The sequence below is a fragment of the Biomphalaria glabrata genome, chromosome 6 (genome assembly GCF_947242115.1).
Source record: "Biomphalaria glabrata chromosome 6, xgBioGlab47.1, whole genome shotgun sequence".
NCBI lineage: Eukaryota > Metazoa > Mollusca > Gastropoda > Planorbidae > Biomphalaria > Biomphalaria glabrata.
In genome coordinates this window covers 25,295,562-25,309,769 of record NC_074716.1, presented here as the reverse complement: position 1 = coordinate 25,309,769, position 14,208 = coordinate 25,295,562, and the positions used below count along the sequence as shown (strand labels likewise).

General features: G+C 33.4%; 1 protein-coding gene across 1 annotated transcript; it reads right to left on the bottom strand.

Moving 5' to 3' along the window:
- Positions 1-957: 957 nt before the first annotated feature.
- Positions 958-12,342, bottom strand: LOC106050946 (deoxyribose-phosphate aldolase-like). Its single transcript, XM_013206038.2, has 8 exons — positions 12,174-12,342; positions 8,701-8,798; positions 8,013-8,163; positions 4,853-4,951; positions 4,240-4,374; positions 2,829-2,957; positions 2,622-2,734; positions 958-1,590 (listed from the first exon to the last, which is right to left on the bottom strand). The coding sequence occupies exons 1-8, from the start codon at positions 12,208-12,210 to the stop codon at positions 1,384-1,386; spliced, it is 969 nt and encodes a 322-aa protein (XP_013061492.1). The 5' UTR covers positions 12,211-12,342; the 3' UTR covers positions 958-1,383.
- Between the last annotated feature and the right edge of the window lie 1,866 nt (positions 12,343-14,208).

The window sequence follows — 14,208 nt, the reverse complement described above, 5'->3', positions numbered from 1 at the left end:
GCACCATTTTATATTGTCAGGGTTTGGTATAAATCCAATTTCAAGTTTTAACACAATTTTTCCACATTACCATTATTCCCCACTGTTCTTGTGTGTGTTTTGTTTTCTCAGTTTCAGATGTTCTCTCAGAACTAGAGATTAGCGTGTCCTAGCCCAGACCTCCTGCAGAGGATGTCAGGGGACAGAGTTAGAACTTAGGACCATTGTTATTACAGCCCAAAGATCATACCACATTACCAGTTTCTCTCTACAAGGGACATAAAAAATTTTTTAATTTCATATTGTTTTTAATATTTCTGTAAAGAAAAAAAAGGTTTCTGAACCACCATATGTAGAATAGTAAAACTAATGTACTACTTTTAGTAATTTTTAGCTGCCCTCGAAAGGGGAAAAGACGCTATTAGTTTTGTGCGAAATGTCTTTTCTGTCCATTAGGTTTAGATCCAAGAGCCTCTGGTATGTTACTATTAATAGTGAATAGTTGTAAAAGTGGTATATTTTTATGGAAAAACTGTTTGCATAAGTAATTTAAAAAATTAGACTTTTCGCTTTTAGAAAAGAAAAAACTAGCAGTTGCATTAGAACTTTGAATGGACTAAAATATTATGATGTCAGATTTTCACTATCTTTTCTAGTTTACGAGATCTAAAGGGGACGGACAGACATTTCACACAAAACTAATAGCCTCTTTTCCCTTTTCGGGGGCCGCTAAAAGTGAAAATTCAGTGCTAACATTTATTTGACACTTGAAAACATGGTTTTCTTTTTTCTTTCAATTATTAGCCAATACACAAAGCCTTTTACTAATTTTGGTTTAATATTCTGAATCTTTGTATCACTTTACTACCTTAAGAGCTGTGTGAAAAGCAAGACATCTTAAAAGCTGAACTTTTACATAATCTACAGAAACATAAGAAAGAAATAAGTAAATAAAAAAAACAATGCTTAAAACAGGTATCCAGGAATTCTTTTTATAGCAGATTTGCATGTTTTATTATTATTTCTTATCTTCAAGGTTCAATGCTAAATTGATACATTGACTAGCAATAGCTTAAGATATAACAATAAGGAAAATTGCATTTTAAGTATGCCAACATTCATATATAAAATGCAATAACATCTGCAAGTGTTGTTGAACATGTACATATAAGGGAATAAATCTAGACAATATAAAAGCATATACAAATATAATAAGCATATTTTAAAAATAACCTGAAAGAAAGGAGAATTCTAGAATAATAATCCAAATGGAGTTTGTAATGAATGTTATCAAAGAAGCAATGGTAGGTTAGGAATTTAAAATAAAATATCTATGTTGAAGCAAACATTTTCATTGGTTATATTCAACATAGCAAGAATAGAATAATGCATGACTAAAATGTTTTAGCCCATGGGCATATCAATCAAAGCAGGATAGCACCCTGTGGCAAAATGATACAGCTGTCTCTCTATATCAGCAAGTAATGCACTGGCACCAAAGCGAAAGAATTTGTTGGAAGTGTATTCCTCCCCTAACTCTTCTTTCATCATGGATAACCATACACATGCATCTTTAGCAGTTCGTATTCCGCCAGCTGGTTTAAACCCAATCTATAGGTTGAAATTAACAATAAAACATGCAATAAAAAAAAAGAACAATAAAAATATAAAAAATACTTCTTTTTAAACACAAAGCTTATATTAAGCGTACTTATATCAATTAGTTTGGATCAGTCATGTAATTAAATTTGTAATAGCTCTAGACAAACAATAAACAAGGTTACAAAGACAGTTTGTGTGGAAACACAAACTCAAAATCGGCCCCCAAATCGTCTGCTCAGGCAGATAAAAAGGCAGGTTTCAATATTTTCAGAAAGAATATCAGAAATTATGAACTACAAACTATCAACTACTACAACCCTATCTTCGGCGATACAAAAAGAAAGAGATTAGAAGACAACATCAAAGAATGGACAGGCCTGTCAGTGAATGAAATTCTATTAAAGGCAAAGGACAAAGAGAAATGGAGAAAGATGGTTGACAGATCTTGTATGGTGCCCCAACAGACTAAGGGATAGTTGAGGGTGAAGGTGAAGTTAAATGTGAACCTGGCCTAACTGATGTTATTGAATGATTATCTAATCCATCTAATTGTTTTGTAAAGGGCCAATCTCTTATTCTATTTCCTGTGAATACCTTGCTACAGTGCAGGGTATAATATGAAATGCTACTTATTCATTGTTGTTATAAATTATATTACACTTAAATGCACATAAATAGGTTTTTTCTCTTTAAAAAAAAAAGTAACCATTTTTTTTTGTAAATGTAGCAGTTAGTATGACAGAAATTTCTTAATTATTAAGTATTAAAAATTTTAACAAATATTTTTTTGACAAAGAATCTTAAACAATTCACATAAATGTACTATAAATATGGTCGATTGTCATCTCCCCTACCATTAATAGTGAATAGTTGTAGATATGGAATATTTTTATGAAAAAACTGCTTGCACAGAAAAAGGTTTATTATTTACCTTTTTTGAGCTTTTCTAAAAATATTTTGAGGTAACTCAAAGCTAGATATTGTTTATTGAATTGTCAGACAACTAGCCCTTCATCTGTAGGTAACATTTAAAGTCTCACCTTTTGTTTAGTAATATTATTAAAGTCACGTATGGCCCTGATCATGACTAGAGCCACTACAAATGTTGCATTAACACCTTCTTTGCCAGTAGAAGTTTTGATAAAGTCAGCTCCTGCAGGAAACAGGTTATAATGGTTTGTTGGCACATAACTTCAGTCATTTAGAGTAATTACTTTGCCATTATTATTTTGTAAATTAATTCCTACCTGCCATCATACATACCATACTAGCCTTGTAAATATTACTCAGTGACCCCAGTTCACCGGTGGCTAGTATGGTTTTCATATGAGCTTTTCCACAAGCTTCTTTCATAAGTTTGACTTCATCATATACACCTGTGAAATTAAACAATACATTAAGCTATGCTTAACAATGTAGTCATTTTATAATTGGGATTTGTTGTAAGCCTTTGCCACTTGCAATTAGGACTCAATTCTAATGGGTGCCCTTTGCAGCCACTGAAATTGGCCATTTATGCTTGTTTCATTGCAATGCAATTTTAAGGTTTTTTTTTATTCACTATGTTTATCCCACAAACTAAAAAAAATTAGGTCACTTAAAAATAATTTTTAGAGGAGTATTCAGCCGATTTTGGTGTGTAGTTATTTTTCTGTAATTTCTGTATTCTGTTTGTTTATTTTTCTGTGAACATGAGTAATACAATGATGCAGCTGGAAATCCACACAAATTTCTATGGTTTGGGTTTTTACTAGCTCAGTAATAATCACAATGATGATAATAAAAATGATTTGTGGTGATTCTGTGAAAAATCTTCAGGATATATTAGTGGTATTTCTGGGTGTCTGATAACTTAATACTAAAACACTTATTCCCATGGTCTTTTAATCCACAAAATTTCAACTACAAAAAATGACAAGAATTTAATTTCCTTTCAAATATTTGTTTATCATAAAGCATTTCATTTCAGACCGATAAGGAAAAGAGCAAGTAAAATAGACAAAATAGGATGTTAAGGGGTTTAGGTATCAGTGACATTATTCATTTGTCATACCCAATTCAACTTTGTAAACAACTGGTTTATGGTGGATACAGAAGAGTTGAGTGGGAATGCTAAAAGACAAATCTTTTATCCAATTTATATTGACAAAGTCTAATGTTTCCAATTTTCTTGATTTCATTATCTGTTGTTCTGATGCAGACCTTTTCCACGTGTTGAATTTAAAACTGGAGATAGGGGATGCACGTCACAATGTCAGAAATGGTAGAAACATTTCAACAAGAATCATATTTTTTGTATTAGATTATGAGATTAAATGGGAGGGAAAGAAGTATTCAATGTCAATGATTTGATATCAGCTTTCCATCATGCTTTCTAAAAGAGTTAGTGGTTAGAGAATTAAATGACTGGGTTTTGTGTTGCAGATCTATGTATTGCAAATTTACTAGTGAAGGGGACTGCAACATAATCTAAGAAATGAACATGATCCATCTAGTTATTTTAAATTATACTTTCAATTAATAGTCTTTTTTATTTATTTTTTTATTTTAAAAACTTGCAAGCTTTTTATGCAAAGGATTATAAGGACCCATCATGTTCTACTCTAAAAGGGGGGGAAATTTATAATTAAGTCAATGTTTATTGCTTTAGATTCTCACCTTTCCAGTTACCAGTAAGTGCATAAGTTCTGTTAATAACAATGTCAATTTCTGAAGCCCCATCTTCCACTGCAGCTCTAATTTCAGCAAGTCGTGATGATAAGGGTGTTTGACCACAAGGAAATCCGGTAGCGACTTAATATTTTTAAATAAAATATTTGAGTATAAGTTTCAGTTTTAGTTAATCTTACTGCTATTTAAAAAATAAAAAAATGAGTATCACTAAATTAATGTAAGACATAATGTTAACAAAAAACATTACTATATATTGTATAGTAATTTATTGCTCCACTATAATTCTACCACAGGCATAAATAGGGCCCACAAATTTATTACTCTCCAAAGCTATCTGGGAGTGTGGGTAAGTGCTGAACTATGATATGATGATTTTAATTATGAAAGTCACTTGCTGACAACCCCTGCTGTCTTTCAGGTTGTCCAAACCATGACTAGTGTATTTACTTTTAAAAATGAACACAGGAAACTTATAAAACAAACTTTATCTTTGTCATGAAAGGTAAACAAAAAGGAAAGTTAGATTTGAAGGGCTCCAAAGAAAGTGAGTAGCTAGGAAACATGAAAAAAAAAAATTGTAAAAAATATATTACTACACCTGAAGCTATTGGAATCTCAAGATGTCCAGCTTTGGCTAGTGCTTCTCTGGCAGCTTTAACTTGATTGGGATACACACAGACTGCTGCAGTTGTTAGAACTATAACAAAATAATTTTCTGTTTCATTTGAACAGTTTCAAAGAATGTTTACTTTTTATCTATTTAAATGTGATACAAGTTTACAGATAAGTAATGATGAATATTAAAATATATTCATTTCCAAGTATAATAATAATGCCAATGTCTTTGATTCCGAAGATTAAGGATGAGTGCAATTTTTCACATCATGGCTATGCATATTTCTTTATATCTAATGCAGACAAAGATGTCTCCTGTGGGTCTATTTAAGTTTTCTTTTCATCCTCTACATCTATCTTGTTTGTTTTTGTAAAATGTTTTACATGTTTCGGATGTTCCTTCAGAGTTGAAGATAGTTTACTTCCTAGTCCAAACCTCCCGCAGGACGATGGGGGATGGGAGCGGGAAGGGTTCGAACCTTGGACCATCGATAAATCCAAACGCAGTCCAGTGCGCAAACCGCACGACCAGGCAGCCATCTTGTCTTTGACAAGGTCTTTTCTTTGGGCCTCAAATTTGTGTCCCACTTTCTCAGATGTCTCTTTCAGAGGTTGACAGCTGCCAGTTATTTTCCTCTATGCCGGTGTAGGCAAAAATGATGCCTGAATTGATCTTTATAGTGCTTCCAGCAACATTGAAGCAACATATGCTTTACAGTATTTAAAAAAACTGTTCCTCAGGCAGACTCCATTTGGAGAGAAGGTGGAAAGGAAATAGCATGTTTTTTTTGGACACCACTTTAGACTCTTTCACAACTCCACACCATATGTTTTGATCCTGCAAAGATCACCCTATGAAATAGTTGTTGTTATCTCCTCTTGTCTTCCATGCACTCTTCCTTTTTTGGTACTTAACAGAAAAGGTTTTAGCAAGGTCATTAGGCCTCCTATGACAATGCCATCTAATTTTTGAAAAGGTTTTAGCAAGGTCATTAGGCCTCCTATGACAATGCCATCTAATTTTTGAAAAGGTTTTAGCAAGGTTATTAGGCCTCCTATGACAATGCCATCTAATTTTTGAAAAGGTTTTAGCAAGGTTATTAGGCCTCCTATGACAATGCCATCTAATTTTTGAAAAGGTTTTAGCAAGGTCATTAGGCCTCATATGACAATGCCATCTAATTTTTGAAAAGGTTTTAGCAAGGTCATTAGGCCTCATATGACAACGTCCATCGAATTTTTGAAAAGGTTTTAGCAAGGTCATTAGGCCTCCTATGACAATGCCATCTAATTTTTGAAAAGGTTTTAGCAAGGTTATTAGGCCTCCTATGACAATGCCATCTAATTTTTGAAAAGGTTTTAGCAAGGTCATTAGGCCTCATATGACAATGCCATCGAATTTTTGAAAAGGTTTTAGCAAGGTCATTAGGCCTCATATGACAATGCCATCGAATTTTTGAAAAGGTTTTAGCAAGGTCATTAGGCCTCATATGACAATGCCATCGAATTTTTGAAAAGGTTTTAGCAAGGTTATTTGGCCTCATTTGACAATGCCATCGAATTTTTGAAAAGGTTTTAGCAAGGTCATTAGGCCTCATATGACAATGCCATCGAATTTTTGAAAAGGTTTTAGCAAGGTTATTTGGCCTCATATGACAATGCCATCAAATTTTTGTTTTTGTTTGACAATTAAAAGTACTAAAATAAATCAAATTAATTTTCAAGATTCTTAATTCCATTTTGAAACTTTTTTAAAGTTTATGACAAATATCTTATGCTCAGTTTTGTCATACTCTTTTGCTTTTTATTTTAGATTTACCACTTTATATATAAACTGCTGTATTAAACTGTTAGGGGGCGCAGTGGCTGAGTGGTTAAGCACTTGGCTTCTGAAACTGGGGTCCTGGGTGAAGACTGGGATTTTGAATTTCAGGATTTTTAGGGCGCCCTTGAGTCCACCCAGCTCTAATGTACCTGACTTTAGTTGGGGAAAAGTAAAAGCGGTTGGTCATTGTGCTGGACACATGACACCCTGCTCGTTAACTGTTGGCCATAAAAAAAGATGACCTTAACAATATCTGATTGTAAGGTCTGAAAGGGGAAAATTTACTTACTTACAATTAAACTGTTTACATCATTGCAGGTGGTGTGTTCCAGGTAGTTGTTGTGCATGAAACCTTGGCTAATGTCTTTATTTCATGTTAATTATAATTATTGCTTTCCTCCAATGTAAAGCTAATTGGTTTGTTGGGCTGTGTGGCTCTTTTATTTCCACATTCTGATTGAGTTATTAAGTTTAATGTTTAATCTCTTTGGACTTTACTGTATACGTAGCCTATTTCATAAGAGAAGCATTCAGTAGGATTTTATTTAGCATGATCTACAGGGAGCTAAAGCTGGAACTAGAGTTAGAGAGGAAGCTGGTTTCTGGCTAAGACAATTCTGGAGCCAGTGTAGGTTTTTTTGAGTCAGTGGGTGGGGTGATGCATATAGTCTAATGCACATTTGCAACAAGGAGGGGTGATGGCTAAACAGTAAAGTGCTTGACTTCCGAACCAGGGGTCCAGGTGAAGACTGGGATTTTCAATTTCAGGATCTTTGCGCACCTCTGAGTCCATCAAGCTATAATGGGTACCTGACATTAGCTGGGAAAACATAAAGGCAGATGGTCGTTGTGCTAGCCACATGACACCCTAATAAGCCGAAGACCACAGAAACAGATGACCTTTACATCATCTGCCCAATAGACTACAAGGTCTGAAAGAAGAACTTTACTTTACTTTACATTTACACCATGTAAGGTACACAAGTAAACATGTAACTGAGGGACTAATGCCCACAATATTCATCATTGCTGATCATGTCCTAATTCCATACATTAAATATTCAGTTCAAATTGTTAACTCACTCATTTATTAGTCATCAATAACTACTAATGTGTGCACTACATTGTCTGTGGTCTGGCTATTTTGAGCCCACCCTGAGAACAAACCCTAGCGATCATCATCATTTTTTCAAAGGGAATAAGTTCATAAGTTCAAATAATTAAGATCTAGTATTTAAAACAAAAAATTGCCATTTACAATCAAATGTAAGACAAACAAAATACCTGATTAAATTAACTTAAAATGGTAGAAATATACCTTTTTCCTTTTGCCATTTTAGTAAGTTCATCAATTCTTTGCTCAAAGGACATGCTGCTTTAAAACACAATCTTGAAACATTGGATGGTGTATCATCCCCTGCTAATGTTGTCAGATCAATGCAAGAAATAGCTCGTAATTCCCATGCTGCCTATGAAAAAGAAATCAAGAGTAATATATAATTTAAAAAAAAACAACAAGTAAAACAATAACGATAAAACCTTTTGGTCAATCTCTGCATCTACCAATCTAAATTGCAATGGGCTATTCTTTGAAAAGGTGAGGTCGCTGTGTGAAAAAGCATGTGGTTTCCTGAGGGGTCCCGGGTTTGAATCCTGGGATTTTTTATTTCAGTATCTTTGGGCTCCTCTGAGTCAACACAGCTCTAATGGATACCTGACATTAGTTGGGGAAAAGTAAAGGCAGTTGGTCGATATGCTGGCCACATGACACCCTCATTAACCTTGAGCCACAGAAACAGATGACCTTTACATCATATGCCTCATATTGCAAGGTCTGAAAGGGGAATTTTACTTACTTTTTATTACTTTTATTCTTTGAAAAGATTTTTTTTTTACCTTTAGCAAGTAGATGCAATTAGCCAAACTAATTGCTATGCAATTAGCCAAACTAATTGCTATGATTACATATTTTGAAGATCTAAAATTTACAAAGAGAAATAATTTACCTGCCATTGCTTTTTAACCGCCCTCCTGCTTGCTATTTCAGCAGCCCGTCTAGTTACAGCAGATAGATTAATTTTCACATTTTTTATTAGCGCCTCATCTTAAAAGAAAAATGTTTAAATTAATGGCTAATACTAAAAGGAATTTCAACAAATCAAATAAGAGCATACAATTAAAATGTTATTTAACCTGGTTAGGCCAATAATAGAATATCAAGTCAAGAAAACATAAAGAAACTAAAACAGATACAAAATAGAGCAGTGAGATTCAAAACAAATGAATATTCACATTTAATTAGAGTAACACCTTTTGTAAAATCATTAAATTTAGAGACACTTCAGGAAAGTAAAGTAGAAATTATACATAAAACACTGAACTATAATCTTAAAATACAAAAACAAAAGCTAATAAAATACTCAGAAAGAAACTATAATAAAGGCACATTCCTCGTTCCATATGCAAGGACAAATTTATACAAATACTCCTTCTTACCTAGTGCTATTAGAGCATGGAATGGGTTGGCTGAATCTGCCAGTAAAAACAATGGCTTGAGTTCAAGTCATGAAGTAACATGTATGACTAGATTGACCTAGGGACACACGTAGGACTTTTTTGAAGTAACGTTTGTATTCGAAAGATAAGATAATATAATTTAATTATTATGTAAAACAATAATCCCAAAATTAATCACACCCCTCTACAATTATCGTTTTATAAGTGACCTTCTTTTTCCAAGCTAGCTCGACATCTTTTTTTTTCTTCTTTTTTTTAGTCTCTATCCTGTGGAGTCCATGAAAAGGCTTGTATAAAGCTAGTATGTAATGATCTTCAGTACAGAAGGAATGTCTGAAATGTACACAAGTTTCTAAAACCAGACTCAGCAAACCCCTAAGATCTAAAGCCAACAGTGATATTGCCAGAAAGAAGAAATCAAAAGATTTATTTAGGCTTCCTAACTTTGGAGGTTTAATAGATCTACAGTATTCTATTTGTTATTTTAATATAAATTCCATTATCTTCTTCCTTTTTATAAAATACAGATGTTTTTCAAAAAACATGATAACATCCTACACATGTTTCTAGGTCAATCAAGCCATGAATCTCACTGCTCTATTTTGTGTCTGTTCTAGTTTATATATGTTTTCTTGAGTTGAGGGGTCCCAAACAGTAGAGAATGCATATAATATTATATTCTAATATTGGCCTAAAGGTTAAATAACAATTTAGTTTTATGTTCTTTTGATTTGTAAAAAACTTTTTATAATAAACCCTAATGCTTTGTTTAATTTTTTAATAATGGGGATTCCATGATAATCTTTCATTTATTATTACACCCAGGAATTAGGAGTTTTTACTCCCCTGTATCTGTTTTTTTCATAAATAATATAAGTTGTAATATTCTTTTTAGTTTTTTTGTTACTCTTAATAATTGACACTTTTCATGCTTCTATTTGACTCCTATTTCTGTAATTGATCTAGTTCTATAAAGTATGCGATCATCTGCAAATAATCTTACCCTTGTTCTTGAACTAATGCATTCGGTAAGTCTTTTGTGTAAATTAGAAATAGTATTGGACCTAAGACTGTTCCTTGATGTACACCTTAGTTTACAGTTATTGGTGTTGATTTAGAGCCATTTTATTACAGTTTGTTCTCTCCCTACCAAAAAATCCTGAATCCTGAATGCATTGATGTAATGAACCAGTAATGCCAGAATATTTTAATTTTTTAAGCAAACTATGGTGGTGAGCTTTGTTAAATGCCTTGGAAAAATCTAATAAGATAGCATCAATTTGCTCAATATAATCTTTTGAAAAATCATCAATCATCTATTAGTTGTGTTTCACATGATGTATATTTCCTAAAGCCATGTTGGTATGGAGTAAAGACATAATGTTTGTCTAAGTGGTTTATGATGTTGCTAGATATTATGTGTTCTAGGATTTTACACAATTTTTCTCCTTTTTTTAAATAGGGCAGCTACGTTAGCTTCCAGTCCCTTGGATCTCTCTTACTTGTACTCCTATATATCCTATGTTGTCAACTTGGTTCAAATTAAATGTCTTTGTCTGAGAATGCTGATGCAAAGTATATATTCAGGATGTTAGCTTTCATTTCATTATAAAAGTTATCTTCTCCTTTTAATGGTGCTACTCCTGTTGTTTCCATTTTCTTAGACTTAATGTATGAACATAAGTTTTTGTTGTTATCCTAGATGTTACACTCTTTATGTATTCACTCTGCAGTTGTCTGCATACTTTTTGGGTTAGGTGTTTAATTTTAATAACATATATACTATACTATATCATCATCACCTGTCATCTGATGCACATACCTTGCCGTGGTGTGACAGCTTGAGTGCCTCAATGACCCTCAGCTTGAGTGACTCAATGACCCTCAGAGGTAGCTCATCACTATACTATATAAACCAGCATGTATTTATTTTGTTTGATGAGTATTTAGTTGGTATATGATTTTCTATAATGTTTTTAAGATGGCTTTTAATGAACTTCCAGAGGTTGCTTAATGTCTTTTTCTGATAATAGTGTTTGTTGAAAGTTTAATCAAATTAATGCAGCTTTTAAGGTTGCTTTTGTTCCAGAGTAAGATAATCTTACTAAGATAATCTTTTAATAAAGATAATTTGATCTAAATTTAAATTGTGTAATGTTTCTATAAATTGTTCATACGGTGGTCTATATGGTTAATGATTTCCAATTAATATTGGCAGGGGAGGTTGAACACACATAATCAAAAAAAGAAGCATTTTTATATTTTCATTGAAAGTTGATTGCATAATTCCTGCATTTACATATCTCTAAGCTCTCTCTCTATATATATATATAAATATATATATAGATAGATAGAACTATATTATACTAATTATAGTATTATAATGACTATATATAATGTAGATACAGCCTACAATTATAAATTATAGGGATGTTGAGGTGGTGTTAATTTGAAAAAACTAACAAAAACGATTAGATGATTAGATAATTATATATAAAATTATAAAAAATAGAGGTCTATCTAGATTATTCTAGATCTAAATCACTCAGAGTCAATCTAATCTAGTCATAGATCTAGTGAAATCAATTATCTAGTGGAGATTACTGAAATTACTGTCTATTCATTGTGAACTCAATCATCTAGATTTAGATCTAACTTTTGGCCTGGACTCTGGACACAGGCCCAGGCTCAAGTGAGGCTGATTGAGTTTTTGAGTATCATTGATGATTGAGTGACAAAGGGTCAAAGTCTCGACTCAAGATCAGGTGATTAAATTATACTGATTATGGATAATGATTATGCTAAAGGCAATAGTTTAGAACCATGCTAAAATATAGACTCTTGAATAGATCTAGTTAATATAAATCTAGATAGCTAATCCTAATATTATAATTATTATATAGATCTAGAATTCTAGATCTATAACCGTTTATGTTTATGTCTAAACAACTGCAAAACTTACTGAAATCACACCCACAATTTATTTGTTCTGCCATCATTTCGCCTTTGCCAACTATAAAATAATACTTAATTAAAGTCTATCTAGACCTAGACCTATTTATGGTAGATCTAATCGGACTAATATATGACAAGAATATAATATATTATGCGTATGGAACACTGGCGGATCCGGGGGGGGGGGGGGGGGGCCCAACTCGGCCAACATCTCCCCGAAATCTGGGAGGGGGGGGGGGGAGTCGGACGAATTTTAATATAGAATTCACACAATTTGTATACGAATTTATTACTTATATTAATAATATATACTAATATACTAATTATTGGTATGATCATGTAAATTACCTTCTAATGGTATATATTTCAAACTATTTTTAGATTATTCCCCCCCCCCCCTGTAGTAGGCTATATTGGCCGATTTGGTGAGTCGGGAAGGGGCGATGGCACCATTAATCCGCCCCCCCCCCCCCTAAACTTTTGAGGGTTGGGGGCGGTCCAATTTATTTGTAGAAACCACAGCTTGCTAACAGAATCAATTAAATATGATAAAATATCTATATGATTAAAACTTCAATAGTCATTGATATTTTAACCCACGGGTTCTCAACCTGTGGGTCGCAACCCCTTTGGGGGTCGAATGACCATTTGTCAGGGGGTCGCCTAAGACCATCGGAAATTTGGGTTTTAATTTTTTTTTTTTATTTATTTATCATCTTCATTTTTTTTTTTAATTTTTTTTTTTTTTTTTTGATTTTTTTTTTTTTTTTTTTTTTGTAACAAGCATAGTTGGTACCATAGGTGGTATAGGCTACATTTTTATTTGATATAACAATACAAAGGGACATTACCCGGATTGCTTCAAACTATGTACATGAAACCATCGTCAAACAAAAAATTAATAGAAAATGAGGGGGACATATTTAAGAAAGATATTGTTTTAGAGGATAAAGATGGCAATTAAAGTTAGTGAGTGTAACATTATTGTTTGAGGGTAGACATGTCTTTTTTCATTGATAGTTAGGCCTACTATTTTGTACTGAGCTTGATGGCTTTAGCGTGTTCTGTTATTTCCCACTGATGTGACGTGGTTGTTAAGAGGCAAGGTTCTAAAAACTGTTTTTTTTTAAATCTTCTTGAAGAAGTTTTTTTTAAGAAAGAAAAACACAGAAAATAGCCGACCTGGTACTGCCTGGTAGACATCTTTGTCACCTGAATAATTAAATTTTTCAATGGAAGGATCAAATACCATCTTTGTATGGACCATTTGGGCACCATGCAAGACTCGTCGACCGTCTTTCTCCATTCCTCTCTGTCTTTATTTTGCCTTAGTTAGAACCTCTTTCAATGTCAGGCCAGTCCATTCTTTTATGTTGTCCTCCCATCGCTTTCTTTGTCTGCCTCTTCGTCTTTTCCCTGGTACTGTTCCATGAAGGAAGGTCTTTGCAAGCCCCGAAGATCTTGTAATATGGCCATCCATAGATTTTAAGCTTGCGGTTTTTTTTTTACTATAGTTAGTAGGTCATCATGGGGTCCAATCGCTGCAGTAACCTGTCTCTTATCTCTTGGTTTGTGATGCGATCTTTGAATGACAGCTATGATCCTTCTGTAGCATCTCAATTCCATTGCTAGGATCCTCCTCTCTAGCTCTGCAGTCAGCGTCCAAGACTCACAAGCATATAAAAATGTGGCCATAACCAGGGAGCGCATCAGTCTGATTTTGTCTTTCCATATTAGTTTAAGTTTTGAAAGGGCTGCTGTGGACCGTGCTATTCGGGCCAGTAGTTTAAGTTTCATTCCCTCATCTGATACAATAGCTCCAAGGTATTTGAAGCTGTATAGTAACCTAATGAAACACTACAAGAATGTCTTGATCCTAGGTTTTATTGAACAAGAATGACAAAACAGTTCACGATAACACAGTACACTCACACACAAGCTGACCTGGACACCAAGCCATTTTGAAACACAAGAACAGATCAGTTCACAACACACAACAAGAACATAAATATACAGCAAGCTGCTAACACTAGTCAGCTTTT